This window comes from Oncorhynchus masou, chromosome 1 (assembly GCF_036934945.1).
Source record: "Oncorhynchus masou masou isolate Uvic2021 chromosome 1, UVic_Omas_1.1, whole genome shotgun sequence".
NCBI classification, from domain to species: Eukaryota; Metazoa; Chordata; class Actinopteri; order Salmoniformes; family Salmonidae; genus Oncorhynchus; species Oncorhynchus masou.
In genome coordinates this window covers 41,299,993-41,321,800 of record NC_088212.1, presented here as the reverse complement: position 1 = coordinate 41,321,800, position 21,808 = coordinate 41,299,993, and the positions used below count along the sequence as shown (strand labels likewise).

At 43.4% G+C, this 21,808-nt stretch overlaps 1 protein-coding gene across 1 annotated transcript in view; it reads left to right on the top strand.

Annotated features, from left to right (window-relative positions):
* LOC135544369 (zinc finger SWIM domain-containing protein 6-like) overlaps nucleotides 1-15,864 on the top strand; it is a 49,233-nt gene extending 33,369 nt beyond the window's left edge. The window contains exons 4-14 of the mRNA XM_064971925.1: nucleotides 826-976; nucleotides 3,999-4,178; nucleotides 4,416-4,586; nucleotides 4,827-4,973; nucleotides 6,375-6,521; nucleotides 6,936-7,196; nucleotides 8,247-8,382; nucleotides 11,639-11,796; nucleotides 11,929-12,092; nucleotides 12,174-12,255; nucleotides 12,409-15,864. Of these exons, the coding sequence (XP_064827997.1) occupies nucleotides 826-976; nucleotides 3,999-4,178; nucleotides 4,416-4,586; nucleotides 4,827-4,973; nucleotides 6,375-6,521; nucleotides 6,936-7,196; nucleotides 8,247-8,382; nucleotides 11,639-11,796; nucleotides 11,929-12,092; nucleotides 12,174-12,255; nucleotides 12,409-13,274 (2,463 nt within the window). The 3' untranslated portion in view covers nucleotides 13,275-15,864. The remainder of the gene's footprint in view (nucleotides 1-825; nucleotides 977-3,998; nucleotides 4,179-4,415; nucleotides 4,587-4,826; nucleotides 4,974-6,374; nucleotides 6,522-6,935; nucleotides 7,197-8,246; nucleotides 8,383-11,638; nucleotides 11,797-11,928; nucleotides 12,093-12,173; nucleotides 12,256-12,408) is intronic.
* Nucleotides 15,865-21,808: the final 5,944 nt, after the last annotated feature.

Here is a 21,808-nt window from a genome sequence, read left to right as displayed (position 1 = left end):
CACACACACATTCCCCTCCTCTAGACACACCGCGTCTCTGTGTAAAACTTTGCAATGACTATTATTACCAGTGGAAGAGGCTGAAACGTTGCATTATATCTCCTTTCATATAATAAACGCATTATCATCAACATTGCATTTCTCCCAGTGTATTTCCACAGCCAAGTTGTTTCTGTTCAGTTCAAAGCCACTGTTAGTGGCTCTGTTAGTCTAAAGAGCCATTGGCATGGCAGTTGGCACATACATTAAACAGTACAATTGTTGATGTTTGATGTTGTTTTTAGCCCTTGATGTATACCTGTCTCTACACCAGATGAGTGTTAGTCTGGCTGGTGTGCCAACCTCAGCAATATCATATGCTCTTCTAGTGTAGATTTAGCCTAATTTAAAATATATACTTTGTGTCCCAAATGACACCCTGTCACCTATGTTGTGCACTTTTTTTGATAATGGCCCACCTGGAGACTGGTCAAAAGTAGTTTTTATAGAATAGGGTATGGACTTTCGTCAGAGGTAGTGCACTACATAGGACAAAGTGTGCCGTTAGGGACACATCCTAAAGCCTAGCGCTAATGTGAAATATTTAGCCTAGCGCTAATGTGAAATATTTAGCCTAGCGCTAATGTGAAATATTTAGCCTAGCGCTAATGTGAAATGTTTAGCCTAGCGCTAATGTGAAATGTTTAGCCGAGCGCTAATGTGAAATGTTTAGCCGAGCGCTAATGTGAAGTATTTAGCATAGAACCTCCGCCCCTAGTTTTAACATCTGCCTGCATTAAGCTCTACACACACACACACACTCATGCTTTCCTCCCTGTCCCATAGGTGAGGGAGATGCTGCGTATGCGTGACTCCAACGGAGCACGGATGTTAACACTGATCACAGAACAGTTTATGGCCGACCCTCGTCTGGCACTGTGGAGACAGCAGGGTACCACCATGAACGACAAGTACAGACAGCTCTGGGACGAACTAGGTGAGCATTTTTATATATATATATATATATATATATATATACAGTGCCTTGCGAAAGTATTCGTCCCCCTTGAACTTTGCGACCTTTTGCCACATTTCAGGCTTCAAACATAAAGTTATAAAACTGTATTTTTTTTGTGAAGAATCAACAACAAGTGGGACACAATCATGAAGTGGAACGACATTTATTGGGTATTTCAAACTTTTTTTAACAAATCAAAAACTGAAAAATTGGGCGTGCAAAATTATTCAGCCCCTTTACTTTCAGTGCAGCAAACTCTCTCCAGAAGTTCAGTGAGGATCTCTGAATGATCCAATGTTGACCTAAATGACTAATGATGATAACTTCAATCCACCTGTGTGTAATCAAGTCTCCGTATAAATGCATCTGCACTGTGATAGTCTCAGAGGTCCGTTAAAAGCGCAGAGAGCATCATGAAGAACAAGGAACACACCAGGCAGGTCCGAGATACTGTTGTGAAGAAGCTTTAAACATCCCAAGTAGCACTGTGCAAGCGATAATATTGAAATGGAAGGAGTATCAGACCACTGCAAATCTACCAAGACCTGGCCGTCCCTCTAATCTTTCAGCTCATACAAGGAGAAGACTGATCAGAGATGCAGCCAAGAGGCCCATGATCACTCTGGATGAACTGCAGAGATCTACAGCTGAGGTGGGAGACTCTGTCCATAGGACAACAATCAGTTGTATATTGCACAAATCTGGCCTTTATGGAAGAGTGGCAAGAAGAAAGACATTTCTTAAAGATATCCATAAAAAGTGTCATTTAAAGTTTGCCACAAGCCACCTGGGAGACACACCAAACATTTGGAAGAAGGTGCTCTGGTCAGATGAAACCAAAATTGAACTTTTTGGCAACAATGCAAAACGTTATGTTTGGCGTAAAAGCAACACAGCTCATCAACCTGAACACCCTATACCCACTGTCAAACATTGTGGTGGCAGCATCATGGTTTGGGCCTGCTTTTCTTCAGCAGGGACAGGGAAGATGGTTAAAATTGATGGGAAGATGGATGGAGCCAAATACAGGACCATTCTGGAAGAATGTCTGCAAAAGACCTGAGACTGGGACGGAGATTTGTCTTCCAAAAAGACAATGATCCAAAACATAAAGCAAAATCTACAATGGAATGGTTCAAAAATAAACATATCCAGGTGTTAGAATGGCGAAGTCAAAGTCCAGACCTGAATCCAATCGAGAATCTGTGGAAAGAACTGAAAACTGCTGTTCACAAATGCTCTCCATCCAACCTCACTGAGCTCGAGCTGTTTTGCAAGGAGGAATGGGAAAAAATGTCAGTCTCTCGATGTGCAAAAGTGATAGAGACATACCCCAAGTGACTTACAGCTGTAATCGCAGCAAAAGGTGGTGCTACAAAGTATTAACTTAAGGGGGCTGAATAATTTTGCACGCCCAATTTTTCAGTTTTTGATTTGTTAAAAAAGTTTGAAATATCCAATAAATGTCGTTCCACTTCATGATTGTGTCCCACTTGTTGTTGATTCTTCACAAAAAAATAAAATTTTATATCTTTATGTTTGAAGCCTGAAATGTGGCAAAAGGTCGCAAAGTTCAAGGGGGCCGAATACTTTCGCAAGGCACTGTATATATCACACACACACACACTAATGAACTGAAGGATAAATTAACATTTGCAAACAAAAATGCATGCTCACACACATACTGTATGCTTCTTTATGTACTGTACATATTTACTGATACAGACAACACATGGCAACCTTACATACTTTTGTATTTATCATTCAACTCTGCTGCCATTTTCTACAAATGTAATCACCATACCATACTCCCTTTATCTCTGCTTAATTATTTATTTATCGACTTTAAGATAGGAAGCACTCACATGTCCACTGTGGCCTTCAGTACAGATTACTTGTATACACACACACACACACACACACACACACACACACACACACACACACACCACACTGATTGAGGTTTTTGGGTTATGCAGCCTTTGTTATGTTAGTTGTTCTCTCCTGCTAATGTGCAAATGGGGACAAAAAAGTCTCTGGATGTCAGCCTTCTATTTTCATTTCTGTATTCTCACATTTATTATTTCCCAGACAGACAGTTTTCTGCTTTTATTTGTATTTTTAGAAGTGTAACAATGCGTTGACGTCCAGACTCTCGGAGTCCTTTTCTGACTGCTTGATATGTGGCAAATGCTGCTTCTCGCCTCGGCTGCTTTCCACTTTTGTCTTTTAGTCTTTTAGTCCTCCTCAGGGCCGCTACTTCTCTCCTCTCATCCAGACACAGCCATCCTTCCTTCATTTCTCCTCTACTTCATCTCTGTTGGCGAACCACCCCTTTTTCTTTTTTTCTGACCATCTGTCCTTGTTGCTCTCTCTCTCTCTGCCTTTCTGAACATTTTCATCCCCCTTTATGGCCACATCATAGTTGTAATAGCTGTGTGTGTGTGTGTGTGTGTGTGTGTGTGTGTTAGCTGATGTGTTTTTGGATTGTCTTTGTGACACTATTGTCCTACATCTTCCTGAATGTGTTATGATATCCATGGAGACTTCTTTACTTTTAGTTTTCTGTTTACCTGGTATTGATGCATGCAGTGTGTGTCTGTGACAGTGCGTGAAGGACAAATACAGTTCCCGCTTTTCAAAGAGTTTGTCGACAAGGAAATTTTGTGCGTCAACGCAAGACTACAAAGTATGCAACTCCCTTACGTTTTTGCGGGGGGGGGGTTACGGAGTATCTAAACTTTAGATTTCTTTGAAAAGTTGGATAAACTGTAAATCCCATCTCTAAATAACAACACGACAATAGACCAAAGAATGTGGGTTCAAAACAAAAGATTGACGAGATCTGTTTTACCTGCAGTTTAGTTTGGTTCTGTGGGTTTACCACCTTCAGACTACTCTCCTGATTTTAGCTTGAAGTCAAACATGACCTTGGGTAGGATAAGACCTAACCTGTGTGTGCGTGCGCGTTCGCGTGTGCACGTGTGGTTTGTGTGTGCAGGTGCCCTGTGGATGTGTATTGTGTTGAACCCCCACTGTAAGACGGAGCAGAAGTGCTCGTGGCTCAGAGAGCTGAGGAGGTGGAACAGCGTGGACGTGTGCCCCTGGGAGGATGGTAACCATGGCAACGATCTGCCCAACCTCACCCACTCCCTGCCTCAGGGTGCCCATGGCAACCAAGGTGAGAGACGGGACTCTTTCTTTCTCCACATCAACCCTCCATCTTTCTTTCTCTCTGTGTGTATATGTCTTTCTTGTCTTCTCGGTCTCCCACGCTCCATCTCTCTCTTTTGTTAGCCTGCAGCTAACGTTTGAACTCTCCCTCCCTCCAGTACCCTCTCCCACTTCATCCCTCTATCCCTCCTCCCTTCTCTCTTCTCTGTCTAATCCGAGTCTCTCTCCCTCTCCATCCTGTCAGAGTCACGTCCCCACAGGACGGTGTTCACACGGGCAATCGAGGCGTGTGACCTCCACTGGCAGGATCGTCACCTGCAGCACATCATTGCCAGCGACCTCTATGCCAACTACTGTTACCACGACAACCAGGACGGCTCGCTCTTCGACACACGTGGATGGCCCATGTGGCACGGTGAGTGTGTCTGTGTTTGAGAGTGTGTTTATCTTTAGTGTGTAACGTTATGATTTGTGTGTGTAAAGGGGAAACCGAGAACTGTGAGTGTGTTTATTTTTTGTGTGTATCGTGACGCTTGGTGTATGTAAAGGGGAAACGGAGGACTGTGTGTCGTCTTATGTCAAGTGGTCACATTTTGCCAAAAGCCTTATAGAAAGGGATAAAGGCAACATCTCTTCATCTCTCTGTGTCTCTCAGAACACGTCCCGACGGCTTGTGCTCGGGTGGACGCCCTGCGTTCCCATGGTTACCCCCGCGAAGCACTTCGATTGGCCATTGCCGTGGTAAACACACTACGACGGCAGCAGCAGAGACAACTGGAGCACTTCCGCCGACATAAGAAAGGTCAGACTGCACTTACTAGATGCCATAGGACTGCTGTAAAGTCTCAATGGACTCTTATAAAGTCTCATAGTATGTAACAGAGCTCTAGATCTGCACTAAAGTAGTAGTGTCAATAGGGTTGACACTATGTTACTACAGTGAGGGGAAACAAGTATTTGATCCCCTGCTGATTTTGTACGTTTGCCCACTGACAAAGAAATGATCAGTCTATAATTTTAATGGTAGGTTTATTTGAACAGTGAGAGACAGAATACAACAACAAAAATCCAGAAAAACGCATGTCAAATTTTATAAATTGATTTGCATTTTAATGAGGGAAATCTGTATTTGACCCCTCTTCAAAACATGACTTAGTACTTGGTGGCAATCAGAGGTCAGACGTTTCTTGTAGTTGGCCACCAGGTTAGCACACATCTCAGGAGGGATTTGCACTCCTCTTTGCAGAACTTCTCCAAGTCATTAACGTTTTGAGGCTGACGTTTGGCAACTCAAACCTTCAGCTCCCTCCACAGATTTGCTATGGGATTAAGGTCTGGAGACTGGCTAGGCCACATGTGCTTCTTCTTGAGCCACTCCTTTGTTGCCTTGGCCGTATGTTTTGGGTCATTGTCATGCTGGAATACCCATCCACGACCCATTTTCAATACCCTGGCTGAGGGGAGCAGGTTCGCTCGCCTTGCGGGCGCTGCAGGATTTCAGTCCTTCACGGCGTAGTGCCTTACCAATTGTTTTCTTGGTGACTATGGTCCCAGCTGCCTTGAGATCATTGACAAGATCCTCCCCCTAGATTCCTCACTGTTCTCATGATCATTCCAACTCCACGAGGTGAGATCTGGCATGGAGCCTCAGGCCGAAGGAGATTGACAGTTCTTTTGTGTTTCTTCCATTTGCAAATAATCGCACCAACTGTTGTCACCTTCTCACCAAGCTGCTTGGCGATGGTCATTCCAGCCTTGTGTAGGTCTACAATCTTGTCCCTGACATCTTTGGAGAGATCTTTGGTCTTGGGCATGGTGGAGAGTTTGAAATCAGATTGATTGATTGATTGCGTCTGTGGACAGGTGTCTTTTATACAGGTAACAAACTGAGATTAGGAGCACTCCCTTTAAGAGTGTTCTCCTAATCTCAGCTCGTTACCTGCATAAAAGACACCTGGGAGCCAGAAATCTTTCTGATTGAGAGGGGGTCAAATACTTATTTCCCTCATTAAAATGCAAATCAATTTATAACATTTTTGGCATGCGTTTTTCTGGATTTTGTTGATATACCTACCATTAAAATTATAGACTGATCATATCTTTGTCAGTGGGCAAATGTACAAAATCAGCAGGGGATCAAATACTTTTTTCCCTCACTGTATGTGCCCTGTAGTTGACATGTGTTGCATCCTGTCTGTGACAGAGCTGCTCCATAAAGCCATCACCTCCATAACCAACATGGAAGGCTGGGTGGGTCACCCCCTAGATCCCATCGGAACCCTGTTCAGCACCCTCACTGAGACGGGACGGGGGGCAGAGGAGGGGGCCAACACCTGCCTTGACCTCTCAGGTACTAAAAATAATAATCAATCTAGTCTTCTTTGTCTCCATCTTTGATTCTACTCTTCTCCTTTTTTTTCTCTCACTCAGATGGTCCCTCTCTCAACCCTTCCCTCACATTCCCCTTTTCTTATCCCTCTGTCTTTCCTCTCCTAGTAAAAAAATTGTCACGGCACACGCTACGCTGGCCCGGTGATATGGAAAAGTACTAGCTGGAGGTCTTGGGCCCGTCCCAAATACTTTGACCTGGGACGTGGTCAAATGTGCAGTCTGTAGGGTGCTGTTTAGGACAGACTGACCCTTGGTGTTGTGGACTAGGAGGGAGGCTCCAAACCTCAGAACACTGAAAAACTGACTACTAGGTACTGACCCTTTGTGTCTCTTTCTCGCTCCCTCGCTCTCTCTCTCGCTCTCTCTCGCTTAGATTGTTCCAGTGTGGTGAGTCGTGCGGAGCTGCAGCGGTTGCCAGTGCAGAGGTTACTAGGCGAGGGCGAATCATACGGGGCGCTGGCTGTAGAGACTGCTCTGATTGGCTTAGGCCAGCAGAGGGTCATGCCTGATGGGCTGTATGCCCAGGAGAAGGTGTGTCGCAACGAAGAGCAGCTATTGGCCAAGCTGCAGGAAGTGGAGCTGGATGACACGCTGGTCAAGATCTTCCGCAAACAAGCTGTCTTCCTGTTAGAGAGTGAGGACACACACACACACACAGTGTCCTTTATTTTGGTTATCGGATAAAGTGTCAAATAATCTTCCATACCGTTGTTATGAATGTGTGGAGTGTGTGTTTCCATGGCTGAGCTGTAGCTGTGTGAGGTAAAACGAGAGCGGGCTTTTGGTCTCTCCTTCCCTCTCTCCTTCCCTCTCTCCTTCCCTCTCTCCTTCTCCAAGCATTGAGGCTCTATGCTGAAGCACATTTCACTCCTCCATCTCAATATGTATTATCTTATTATCTTTCATTCAGTGGGGTAAATATAACTAGAACCGCCTTAAGCCAGACCAAAATAAGCCTCACAGTAAAACTAGCGGTGTCGGCAGCCACACACACACACACACACACACACACACACACACACACACACACACACACACACACACACACACTGTACTGACATCTTGTACTGGGACAGAATGTGACTGCTGTGGTTTGGTTATGGGAGTGGGAGAGATGGTAGACCCAGCCCTCAAACTTCCAGTCCCACCCTAACCCCTGCCTCTGCCCAGGATGACCACCCACCTCTGGGCTGGTTAGTAATTGAGTCCCAGGCTCTAAGGCCTAAGACTGCTGGAGACTGTAATGGGGCTCGTGGTCTGTGGTTGGGGGGGTGTAATGGGGCTTGTGGTCGGGGGGTGGGGAGGGGCTGTTCAGTCTAGAATAACCCAGTGGAGATGAGGGGAGGGAAGCATAGTCTGCACATCTGGCCATATGGCATTCACCACGTCATGGTGACCGCTTTGTGCTGCGTGGCCTTTTCTCCTCTGGACTGAGACTGGGAGGAGGAAACTATGATAGCCACTGTCTAGCCACGCAATAGTACACACACACACACTTATAAGTATGCTGTACTCACACATTCTCCTTTTATACGGCGCCACAGACCGAAATATAATTAAATGTATTTGCTATTTTTGCATCTGATATTTCAATGTTCTTTTAATTTGTTCCAAACTGTTTTACCCCCTCTCTTCGCACTGGTCCGTGGGTTAACATGTTCTTCCTCCCTCCGTGTGTCTCCAGGTGGGCCATACAGTGGCCTGGGAGAGATTGTCCACAGAGAGAGTGTTCCCATGCATACCTTTACCCGCTATCTCTTCACCTCTCTCCTACCTCATGACGCTGAACTGGCGTACAAGATTGCACTGAGAGCCATGCGGTGAGTCTCTCACCTTATCATTATTTGTGTTGCGTTTGTGTTTTGCGTGCGCGTGTGTTATGCAGATGGGGCGGCTCTGTTTTGATGTTCGCAGGGGGACCTGGATCAGTGAATATTAATGATGTTAATGAGAGTTTAATTAGTGTGTGTAATGAGCAGGCTTGCACACGCCTGGTCTACAGGGACAGGACAGCTACGTAGCTAATGCTAACATCTCTCTACCATTTCACAATGCTAACAATGTGGTGATGCTAAATGACTGTGAACGAGTAGGAGCTACGTCGAGTACTGAAAGATGCAAGCCGGAGTGTAATGAAAATCACCACAGCATTTCCACAGGGCTCCACCCAGCCCTGTGGAAGGGGGTGAGGTAGAATAATGTGGCCACTACTTCTAGCTGCTCCGGGGTCCTGGTTGTCTGTCTGCTCAGCATGTAATGAATGTGTGCAATGTAGCGTGGTGCTGGCGTAATATGATAGCAGTGTATGCTTTCCCACCCTCATGGGAAAGGTGCTGCTGGTTAAATATAGTGCTAGGTAAAAGGACTGGCTTTTAATGGCCCATTACAACACTATCATAGACTCAGACAGCCTCTCCTTATTCACACCTCTGCCTAACGCTAAGGAGGAATTGATCTTCAGCTCAAGGATTGCACAAAAAGCACACCCAGCTGATTTCACTAGTGCAGGGCGGATGGAATATTATCTAGAAAGACATGATAATACCCTCGTATTGTTAACGCTTCCGGAGTTTAAGATTGATGAAGACACATGTCCATCAAAATGTTCTAATGTCTCTACCGTGGAGCCCCGACTCGTCTTCGCGGGGCCCTCGGGAGTGTTTTGTATGAAGAAGAGATCTTGAGTCGAAGTCTTCCAGCGGAAGCCGGGATTTGATAGGTTGGGGAAGTGGATAGACGTTTGTGAAGTGTTTACTTTGTCTGAGGGTGAAGACCAGGAGGTAGAGAGTTCAGTAGTCTCACTGATGTTCACCAGAAACCAGGACCAGACTGTGAAGGAACTGGATAGTTGCTCTCTTTCACATCCATCTATGGGTCGTTCCACCAATTTATAGGTGCCTTTTTGAGTAGTGTGAGTAAGTAGGGTAACTTGTTTAGCAAATGTTAACATTCTGTCATAAAGAGCACCCATTCAACTTAATAATAAAAAAAAAACTAGTTTTCCCATTTCAAGAGGTTAAATAAAAACAAATGACTATAGGAAGGGCCTGCAACTTATCTGGAACGTAGCAGCCCGCCCGGTTTTCAACCTTCCCGAGTTCTGTTATTTCTCTTAACCAACACTTGCACTTGACCCCACCACCACAAAACACTAGAAAAGTGTCATAAATAGTAGAACCAGCTCACCTACTTTTTAAACTATTATTTGACTATTTAGATATTCAATATTTCTTTATTTTTTTATATATATTTCAAAAGTTATGGTTTCACCATATTAAAATGAGAATTCAGTTCATGTAAGAGGGTTGACCTTAAAATTAGGGACACATTTCGATTATTTTTATGTCATTTTAAACACTGCAGCTACTCTTCTTGGGGTCCATAGAATCACATGAAATAAATAATCATCTTCAGAAATGACTTTGTCAAAGCAACAAAAGTAACTAGGACTTTACAATGATGGTGAGAACTTGGATCAATGTTGGAGTAAAGTGGGTTAAACTTCCTAGAGGTCACAGAGGACGCACAGAGGGACATGTCAAAATGCAGTTTGGCAGTTTCGCAAGTCTTTATTCATTATAAAAATGAAAAATAAAGGTTTGACATTTTTCACATCGTCCATATTAAAGGACACTTCATTTAATATAACAGCCGTTTAAAATGCAACATTTGTGCACAATTTCAGAGCCCCTTGCCCTGAGGCATGTACGCTGACTTAACGTGCTGCACAAGCTAGGCTATACATCAACCATAAACATTATGATCTTACCATATCAATGACACTGTAAAACACTCAATGCCGTGTTTACAGCCAATACCCAAAACAGCGGCGTAAAAGTCCCATTTTTACAATGACACGTGTATCCATTTAACAGTGAGCCGTAGTAACACACCCTTCAGTCCCAAGCCACTGATGAGGACAGCTACGGTGTCCCATTGGTCCTGTGGCACTATATACCTGCAGTAGGCTGTTTTGAGTAGGAGAGAAAGAGAACGAGCAGGAGAATACTAGCCCTAGCAATGGATTTGTTTTTGAGGTGGAATAGAAGATGCAGCGTCAGAATAAAATGTACAATTTTCACTAAAACATGGAGTATTTTCCAAGCTTTGGCTTATCGAAGCTCCGCAACCAACCCCGACCAGTGGTTTTCAGGTAAGTCACACAAAGACAGGAATGTTGACGAAGGCTCCATATTTAGGGAATACTTTTTTGTTGCTGTTGCTTTCGTTCCACCCCATGAACCCCCGATGTGGTGGAGCTCTTAGCAGCTCTTTAGATGTGTTTGGAATGAACCCCTTGTTGCTATGGCATCAGCACGTCTTCCGTTTCACACCGAGTCTGTGTTCACACTCACACAGCTCTCACCTTGCTTTTTTTCCCACCTTTTATCTAGCAAGACTGTTGGCCAGACCGGCCCCTATTACCTTGTCTAGGCACGACAGGCATCAGATCAAGATGTTTAAATACAGATTTTGTTGGTGCTCACGTGGCAATGGTATCTCTGGCCCTTTTCTCTGAAGCGTGTGAGTGTCCGTGCACCCGCGTGCGTGTGTACATGCGCTGATGTGTTTGATGTGTGTCCAGCCGTAGAGGCCTGGAAGGTGAATCCCCTAATTTCCCCACGGACTCAATTAGCTTTGTGATTGGTTGATCTGCCCAGGTTCTCTTCTCTTTCAAAGGCAGCGAGACCTTTGAAACTGGGCTGGAAGAAGAGGGTTGAATTAGAGATGAGCTGCCCACAGTAGCAGACATGAAGACTACCGTGTGTTTCTGTCTGCTGTCATTCTGTCCTATAGGGCCTGTTTATACATTAGCAGGTGTTCCAAGCCCATGTTTTCATTAACTGCAAGAAAATAGTCATTCTGCTGCAGTTGATTCAGTTCTGTAATTAAGGACTAGGTTGGAAGTACAGTTCAGTAATAAGCCAACAACCATAATGCACTCCAGAACACTGTCTCAACCTTGCTGGAGGTGCGTTTCTGATTGCACTTTGTGCACGCGCCTGTGTGTGTTCGTGTGCGTCTGCGTGTGATCCTAATCTGTGTGTGATCCTATGGTTTTTCTGTGCTCCTCAGGTTGCCTGTGTTGGAGTCCACAGCCTCGTCAGGTGACCTGTCGCGACCCCATCACATGGTGTCTGTGGTCCCCAACCGCTACCCTCGCTGGTTCACACTCTCCCACATAGAGTCCCAGCAGTGTGAACTGGCTTCCACCATGCTGACCGCAGCCAAAGGTAAACACACACACACACACACACACACGTATGTAAACACACTTACGTAACCACGCACACGTGCGTAAACACACACACACATTTGGGTTCCTTTGTCATTGTACTGTATGTGTGTTGTCCCTGTTGTCCCAGGTGATAGTTGTAAGCTGGAGACGGTGCTTGAGTCCATCCAGAAGAACATCCACTCCTCGTCTCACATCTTTAAACTGGCCCAGGATGCCTTCAAGATCGCAACATTGATGGACAGCCTGCCAGACATTACACTGCTCAAAGTTTCACTGGAGCTTGGGCTACAGGTACACAAACACAGGCATACAGTTACACACACACACACACACACACCTCTTTGCCATCCCTAACCGTCTCTCATTCATCAGGTGATGAGGATAACCCTGTCTACGCTGAACTGGAGGAGGAGGGAAATGGTACGGTGGTTAGTTACCTGTGCAACCGAAGTAGGTACGTGTACAACGTTTTCCCTTTTGACTTTCTATAATATAGTACATATTTAGTTAGTGGACAGGATGAGGCTTGAAATGGATTGTCTTGTTATTAAAATCACTCTGCTAATCCCCTGACTTCTCCCTCTGTTTGTGTGTGTGTGTCTCCCAGGTGTGTATGCGTTGGACAGCATCATGCAGAGTTGGTTCACCCTCTTCACCCCGACTGAGGCCACCAGCATCGTGGCCACCACCGTCATGTCCAACACCACCATTGTCCGCCTGCGCCTGGACTGTCACCAGCAGGAGAACCTAGCCTCCTCCGCCCGGACCCTGGCCCTGCAGTGTGCCATGAAGGATCCCCAGAACTGTGCCCTCTCCGCTCTCACCCTCTGCGAGAAGGACCACATCGCCTTCGAGACGGCCTACCAGATCGTCCTGGACGCGGCCGTCGCGGGGATGAGCTACACGCAGCTGTTTACGATAGCTAGGTACATGGAGCATAGAGGGTATCCTATGAGGGCGTACAAGCTAGCCACGTTAGCCATGGCTCATCTTAACCTCAGCTACAACCAGGATACCCACCCGGCTATCAACGACGTGCTGTGGGCCTGCGCTCTGAGTCACTCGCTGGGCAAGAACGAGCTAGCTGCCGTCATCCCCCTGGTGGTGAAGAGCGTGAAGTGCGCCACGGTGCTTTCCGACATTTTGCGGCGGTGCACCCTGACCACGCCGGGGATGGTGTCGGCGCTGCACAGCCGTAGGAACTCTGGGAAGCTGATGTCGCTGGACAAGGCGCCGCTCAGGCAGCTGCTGGACGCCACAATCGGGGCCTATATCAACACCACGCACTCTCGCCTCACGCACATCAGCCCGCGGCACTACAGCGAGTTCATCGAGTTCCTGGGGAAGTCCCGGGAGACGTTCCTCATGGCCCACGACGGACACATCCAGTTCACCCAGTTCATAGACAATCTCAAACAGATCTATAAGGGCAAGAAGAAACTCATGATGCTGGTGAGGGAGCGGTTTGGCTGACCAGGGTTGGTCCCTAGTACTTTTCTATTAACTCGAGTCTGCCTTTTTGAACTTCTTTTGGGCTTGAACATGGACAAGTAAAAGAGGGAGACGAAGCGAAAGAAGGAGAGAAAAAATACTCAACAGAGCCACACGGTATTATCGTGATTTGCTGTTATTGTTATGAACGTTGTTACTGTCATTGCTATGTGTACAGACGTGTTCTATTTTCAGAAGAAGAAATGTGTCAGGTTGTGAATGTTGTGAGTGTTTCTCTGTGTGTGCGAGAGGAAAAACAGGATAACGAAAATGGCTTTTTCTGCTCTTTTTTTTTATTATTAGCATTTTTTTTATTGTGTTTTTCATTTTGGTTTTATACTGAGTATATGTTGTCAAGTGGCTAAAGGCCCTTGTGCAAAAGCGCTTGTGTAAAAACGCATTGGCAGCCTCAAAGAGACACTATGGCTTTAAAACCACACAGCACCTCTTGGCTATTGGCTACCGAACGTAGGATGCACTGCACAGCTTGGCTCCTTGAGAAAACCACCATTAGCATTTCTGTTGACTCGGCACTTGCGTTTTCTCTCGGTCATTAGGCATGCGAGAGGTTGTAGAATAATGCTCTTAACAGACTCGTTGTTTCAGATGTGGTAATAATGAATATCTGTTAGGTTGAAGATGGCAGTACAGGACTACGGTAATGCCACATGCACCGTGAGATGAGGATATAGTATTATCAAAGTGATTTACTAGCATTTTGCTGTATAATGGCAGATATATCTCAAAATGTACTTAGAACCATCAAACTTGTAATTGTGGCTTTGTTTTTTTTGGTTGAAGTCTTAAAAGAAACTGTTGCTGGAGACATTGTCTCACACCTTCTTCCTTTTAACCCAGTCTTTGCTAAATGTACTGTATTGGTGTTTCAGAAAGTGAAGAAATCCATTAGAGATCAGGTGGATCAGAATACTAGCCTGGTTACCTGACTGTTTCTGTACTCGGAAGACTAGCCTGGTTACCTGGATTTTTCTGTATTCAATGCTACAGTACATCGCTGCCGTGGCAGGACAACCAGACACAGGTTAGCTAAAAAAAGAAAGACCGGCACCAACTAGTGACCTAGGCTACTGGAAGATGTGTCGGACTGGGTAACTAACTACAGATCATGGTTCTAGTTGTGTGTAGCTCCAGAACGGGCCAGGGTCAATGCTTTCTGTGCGTGTGGAACCATAGAATAATTAGAATACCATTTAGAATTTGGGTTCTAATAGGCCTCTTCTATGTGTAGAACCTTCAGCAACTGTCAACAGACGTTCTCAGGGATTTCTCTAAAACGAAAATTGAAAAAGGAAGAGCGAACGAGTACAGGAAAACAAAAACGTGACACGACACGAGCGAGCATTTATTGTACTGTGTGTGTGTATATATACAATAGTATAAGTCTGAATATGGAGGATTCAAAAGTATATGTTAACTAAATTATACAGAGTATTCTATGTAATGTGAAATACTTGAAGCCGCTGTAGCTCGCTCTTTTTCTGTTAGTCTTTCTGTACTTTTATTTACCACAGAACATGTCAGAAAGACTGAATTGGCTAATGGAGGGTTGCTGTAGGCCCACAAGAATAGTGTCAGTACTAAAACATTGGTTGAGATTACTGTACCGGTATTGACGGTTCAATTGGTATCTATTCAATTTATTAGACTACCGTGAAGCTATGTTATTGTTTCACAATTAACAAATTTATGAATTTGACTGATGTGCAATATTCCAATGACACTGTACATGGCATATGGCAACCTGAGCATAGATTTTTCATAACATTGATCAGCTGTTGAGAAATTACTTTAGAGCTCTAACTTTGGCTAACCAGTAGTGTGAAATCTCTGGTCAATCAATGACACTGATTGATCCATTAAAACCAGAAGGACTGTGACCCTCGAGGACAGGAATTGTGCTCCGCTGCAATGTACTACAGTTCTCCTCCTGTCTGCTTGCATCTGAACACGGCACAGACCAAGTGTGTCTCTCTCTCTCTCTGTATAAGGTCGGCAATTGTACTCATAACTTGCCTTGTTTCTTTATTTTTTTGTTTTTTTTTGTTTTGTTTTTTAAGCGCTTTCTCTTGTTCTTTTGAAAGAAGAAACAGACTTTTCTCTTGCCTTGTCTTAACACTTTTTAAAGTAACCAAACAGGAGTTCTAACAACCAAACAAATGCGTTCCAAGAAGTGAAAGCCAAGCCGCCTTGGTCCCAGCTTTAGTGTCCTTAATTAGTAACTGAATGGGCTCTGTAAACTCTGTGCTTTTAACAAAGCATTTCCTCGTGTGTTTGGTGGAAAAACGTCGTCCTGTGTCTCATCTTCTAATGAAAGGATTTCCTCTTTCTTTCTAGCTGTTTTATTCTTTTTGTTCTGTTCGTGTAGGAAATAGTCTTCTGTTTTTCCATTTTATTTATTACAATGATCCATGTATACATGCTTATGAAATTAAGATTTGATACACCAATATCAATTTATTTATGTAACTAAAATCACTGTTTTATAATCTTGTTAATTAATGAGTCAATTGATTTGTGTTTTGTTTTAATTAAAGTTTTTTTTTTTAAGGTACATTTTGGCCTCCTTGGTTTTGTGAATGGTTACAGTACATCTCTTTCTGAGACATAAGACTGTTCGACAAGATGTGTTGGTCGACATAGAAACAGACCAGCGAGTTGAGCTCAATCAGGAGAGTTTGGATCAGCAGCAACATCAACCACACCAGAAGAAGAAGAACAAATACGCAGAGTTAAACTATCACCTCTGGGTGAATTAATACAGCAGTATTAATTCACATCCATAGTTTGTGAATCAAGATTTAGGGGAGCCTAGGCCAATCCCACAAACCTGTACAGTGTGTTCAGAAAGTATTCATACCCTTTGACATTTTGTTGTGTTACAGCCTGAATTCAAAATTGATTAAATATATTATTTTTCTCACCCATCTACACACAATACCCCATAATAACAAACTGAATCAATACATATTAGAATCACCTTTTGGCAGCGATTACAGCTGTGAGTCATTCTGGGTAAGTTTCTAAGATCTTTCCACAACATTTGCACATGTTACTTTTTTTTCAACCTCTGTCAACAATGTCATTGCTAGACAGCCATTTTCAAGTCTTGCCACAGTTTTTCAAGCTGATTTAAGTCAAAACTGTAACTAGGCCATTCAAGAACATTCAATGTCATCTTGGTAAGCAACTCCAGTGTATAATTCGCGTTGTGTTTTAGGTTGTCTGGCTGAATGGTGAATTTTTTTCATCCCGTGTCTGTTGGAAAGCTGACTGAACCAGGTTTTCCTCTAAGATTTTGCCTGTGCTTTGCCCTATTCTGTTTCTTTTTATCCTTAACTCCCTAGTCCTTGCTGATGACAAGCATACACATAACATGATGCAGCCACCACCATGCTTGAAAATATGAAGAGTGGTACTGTTGTTGGATTTGCCCCAAACTTAACGCTTTGTGTTCAGGACCTGTTTGCCTTATTGCAAACAGGATGCGTGTTTTGGAATATTTATATTTTGTACAGGCTTCCTTCTTTTCACTCTGTCATTTAGGTTAGTATTGTAGAGTAACTACAATGTTGTCGATCCATCCTTAGTTTTCTCCTATCACGGCAATTAAACTCTGTGACTGTTTCAAAGTCATCATTGGCCTCATGGTTAGCGGTTTCCTTCCTCTCTGGCAACTGAGTTAGGAAGGACGCCTGTATCTTTGTAGTGACTGTATGTATTGATATATCATCCAAAGTATAATTAATAACTTCACCATGCTCGAAGGGATATGCAATGTCTGCTTTTCTTATTGGTACCCATCTTACCAATAGGTGCTCTTCTTTGCGAGGCATTGGAAAACCTCCCTCGTCTTTGTGATTGAATCTGTTTGAAATGCACTGCTCGACTGAGGGACCTTACAGAGATGAGGTAGTTATTCAAAAATCATGTTAACCACTATTATTGAGTACATGCAATTTATTGTGACTTGTTAAGCACATTTTTAATCCCAAACTTATTTAAGGTCGCCATAACAAAGGGGTTAAATACTTACTGACTCGAGACATTTTCAGCTTTTCATTTTTTTATTCATTTGTATAAAAAAAAAACTTTGACATAATGTGGTATTGTGTGTAGACCAGTGACACATTATCCAAATTGATACCTTTTTTAAATTCAGGCTGTAACACAACAAAATGTGGAAAAAGTCAAAGGGTGTGAATAGTTTCTGAATCCACTGTATGTAACAAACATGTATGTTACATTCCCCACAGTGTTGAGAGAACATGGTTTATCAGTTATCGTGTGTGTGTGTGTGTGTGTGTGTGTGTGTGTGTGTGTGAGAGAGACGTTAGGGGAGGGAGTGGGAACAGGTGGTACCTCAAGACTACAGGCAGTCCTGACAGCCGTAGGGTCCCTAGACTCCCATCCCTCATTAAATATTGACACAGAAACACTGGAACTGTCTGTGTGTGAACAGTAATGAAGCACAGACACACAGAGGTGGGCACAGCAACACAGCAGCACAAGCTGTGTGTACGTGTTGGTACAGTAATAAGGTACGTTTGTCCACAGAGATATACATGCAGATACTTCACAATTAATCACAATTACAACAGTCAGAGGAAAGTTAGAGCTGTCCATTTGTTGTGATGTGATGGATACATTCTTGTGACAAACAGTTGGTGCTTGTGAGTCTGTAATCCTGTTGACAATGTTGCCACACCATCTCAATTCCCCAAAGTGTTGAGAGAACAAGGTGTGTGTGTGTGTGTGTGTGTGGTAGGGAATGGCCATAGCATAGAAAACCGGTGCAGTGCTGGTGTTAATGACGTCCCTTGGGTCCCTACTGTACAGCAGCTTGTACAGACCTGTCTCACTGTATACCTCTAATGAAATCATGATCACACACAGTCCCCTTGTGCCAAAAGCCCTTTTCCTCCCCATCAACATCAATCTCTCACACATACACACACACATCTTCCTATATGTCTCTAACACACATACACACAAACTCTCTAAAACATCTGTCAAATCACTTTCAGATATCACCCTAATACTTGATGTCTATACAGCAAATTGGCCAGTGTTACCTAGTGTTGATTTTTGAGTGTAGCATTTCTAGTGTTAAATTAAAGCTCATTGGTGCTAAAGAACCCCAGTGTTGGTGTTAATAACCAGTTAAACCAAAACCATTCAGATCATATTTCCAAGCATGCTCTATTGCAGGTAGCTTTTTAGAATTGTTTGTTTTCAATATCTATGTTTTTGCATGTACATTGATTCATTAACGTTATGCTACTCAAAAATAAATAGGATACATTTTTCTAAACTAATCCAATCTGTTACTTAGATTTATTGCACCCATTACTGAAATGGTTGTTCCAGTTAAGATGGTTTAGGCAGTTTCATATCTTAGTCTTCCCAACTTGACATTCATTATGAATGCAAATGTTGGATTTCCCCACTCTGGCTAGATTACAATAGGAATTACACATCACTTTGCAAGCCATCATAATGTGATTTGCAGGCCTGAAAACCACGAGTTTCAGGCCACTGTATTATGGTAAAACTAGGCCCTCAAAATAAGCTCTAATTTAAACCCCCTAGAGTCAATGTCCATGTCCCACAGAACTGTAATTTCCATCATAAAGAACTTCCCATAAAAATCCTGTCAGTTCAGGGCTGAAAAGTAATGAATGCAACAAACATGTCTCTGTCACTAACAAATACAGTCATGGGTGGTATAACTACAATTCACTCGACGGGCAAGGCACTCTAGGAAATATGCAAATAAGGTTTTACACTAAACGGTGTGTTGATTTAACACTGAAAATGTATAGCCACTGGACCAGTGTTAAATTTAACACAGTCAGTGTTGAATTAATACTGGAGAATTTGCTGTGTAGTTGAGAAAACCATTAGTACTATACTGTAAACATTTTGCGGATACATGCAGTACCTAATGCATGTTTAATTGCATCTTATCACAAGTGTCGGTGGAAAATCAGTGATACTACGGAAAGAGGTTGTATATGTAGTATGGAGAGTCTTGATGCATGTCTTTTGTCAGTGTATCCTCCCTGGAAACGAGTGGCACCTTGCAGTCAATGGACTCCGAAAGAAGTGCCAGTGTTTGCAAGGTGACCCTTTTTTTACATGGTCCTTCGAGACCAGATTTGAACCAACAACCTTACCGAAGGATAGCATACAACACCCTCTGAAAAGATAGTGTGCTTTCTCACTAAACCACCATCGAAAAAGGTTTTGGATAGTGTTTTGGTCATCAGTGGGACCTCCTCCTGTTCTCTGGCTGTTTTTAATTTGATTCCCCCTGAAAAAAGTTCCAGACCTTTTATGGCACAAGAGAGAGTTTTTCTAGCCTTTGTGCCATAAACCACCGTACAAGAGGAGAGATCATAGGCCGACTCGTGATACGCTAGCGAGCAGTGCTCCCAGCGGTTTGGTCACCCGTGGGACTGTACTTCTTTCTCTTCTGAGAGAGCTGTTACAGTTTGATCTTCTTCTCTCCCCTCCACCAGCCCCGGGGCGTCTGATTAAATGCTAATTAAAGCCGTTAGCCATGCTATCGCTGGCGCTAACTCCTCTCTCTGTCACCGAGATTAATGCCCCTCGTTTATCATTCCACCTCACCGGCCCGGGATACCTGCCCACAGAACCTGATCAAGACATCCGTTCCCCACTCCCCTCCCGCTACCTGCCTCATGGAGATCGAGGAGGTTTTTAACATTTTAATTTGAAAATTGCCCTCAATTACATCGACAGTGAGCGACCACTTGCTGGAGCGCTCTCTCTGGTTGAGTGGGAAGGGGTTGGCGAAGCGGGTCAGTGAGCGCGATGAGCGATACGGGGACATTAATAAAAAGAGAGAAGTTCATTTCAAGCCGAGGGGACTTCAGTGCGGGAGCAGCTCTCATTATTTAACTCCAGTTTTATTTAAAGGACTTTATTTAAGGGTACCAAGTTAATATGTCCTCCAGGACAGAGAGTTAAAGCGCCTGACACAGTGAGAAAGTTAGGGGCCATAAGTTATACCCTGTGGAAACACCGAAGACTTGTCTTTTTATTCCTTTTGACAAGTAGACCTTTTCAAGCATAAAAACCAGGATAACTTTTAGAGGCATATAAACTTGATAGAACCATGTTAGACGGTACATTGACTTTTATACTTTCACAATCATTGGCTCACAAAGGTAGAATATGTTCCAATAGAACTCATCAGAATGTGTAGATGTTATACATGGTAACAGGGCAGCCAAGTGCAGCTTGAACAGTCCCAGGGTGATCGTTTCATTAAACACGAGAACCTTGTCCTTCAGAGTCCTGGTGAATCTCCATTTTGTGTTTCTCATGTTCGTTCTGAAATGGCAGAGGGGACGAGACTTTGAACCGAATACTATGCGGTGATTGACAGGGATTGGCTGGAGCCGTGCTTGCTCCAACGACCCTGCGCTGAAAGCTGTGAGCTACAATCATTCGCCTTTTCAATCTCTACATAAAACTATTTAAAAAAAATAAGCTCAGAGTTCATGAACAGAACAATCAACTGCTAATATAATATGTATAATCAGGATAAGTGCCGTGAAGGTCATCAGTTCCAATGCAAGTAGCCATTCTTTCTACTTGCTCTTCATATCCGTGCTCCTGTATAGTACAGCGTTAAAAAATCCTATGCCATAGTGCACACCGGGAGTCAACTGTGGCAGTAAGACACTCCCATCTCTCTGCTCCACAAATGGCCTACCCTTCTGGCTCAGAAATGAGCTGGGCCCGAGAGTGTTGCTATGAAATGGTTTCCAAGGACAATTAACAAATATAAGGACATTTTATGTGGCAGTGACCAGTTGGCAAAAACACTTTCTCACTTCATCTCACACTGTCAGTGCCAGGACATTGCCGGATCTGCGTCCAAGCCTCCTAAATCTCTCTCCCGGTGTTTAGAATCCTGTTATATGAACATGGAGAAATGAAGGAAAAACCCACTGCGCTGCCCAGTCATCCTCTTAATGCCTTAATATAACTCTCCTATTGTTCACTGTAATGCTTTCTACATTTTATTGTCTCACAGTAAAGGACCCCAATAAAGAATATTTCTGATTATTCAATAGAAGCTACGGTATGGGAGTCGGTTAAAGGCATGATCAATAGCATGACAATGGTTCATGTGCTGAGCTGGAGATATACCCCATTTGAAAAAATGCGATAGTATACTATGGTATAATACTTTGCTGTAGTATTCAATGTAGTGTATACTGTAGTATTTACAGTTAGCCATAGTATAAATACTGTAGTTAAATAAAACTGTACTATACTGTATACTATAGCAATTAATGTATTGTTTTTGGGGATTGTAGTATAATGTAGTGTTTTTGTCAGATGATGTAATAGTACTATGATGTACTATTTCCTGTAGTGTTTTTGTGGACTGTAATATACTGTAGTATTTACTGTAGTGTTTTTGTGGACATTACTGTAGTATTTACTATAGATGTTTT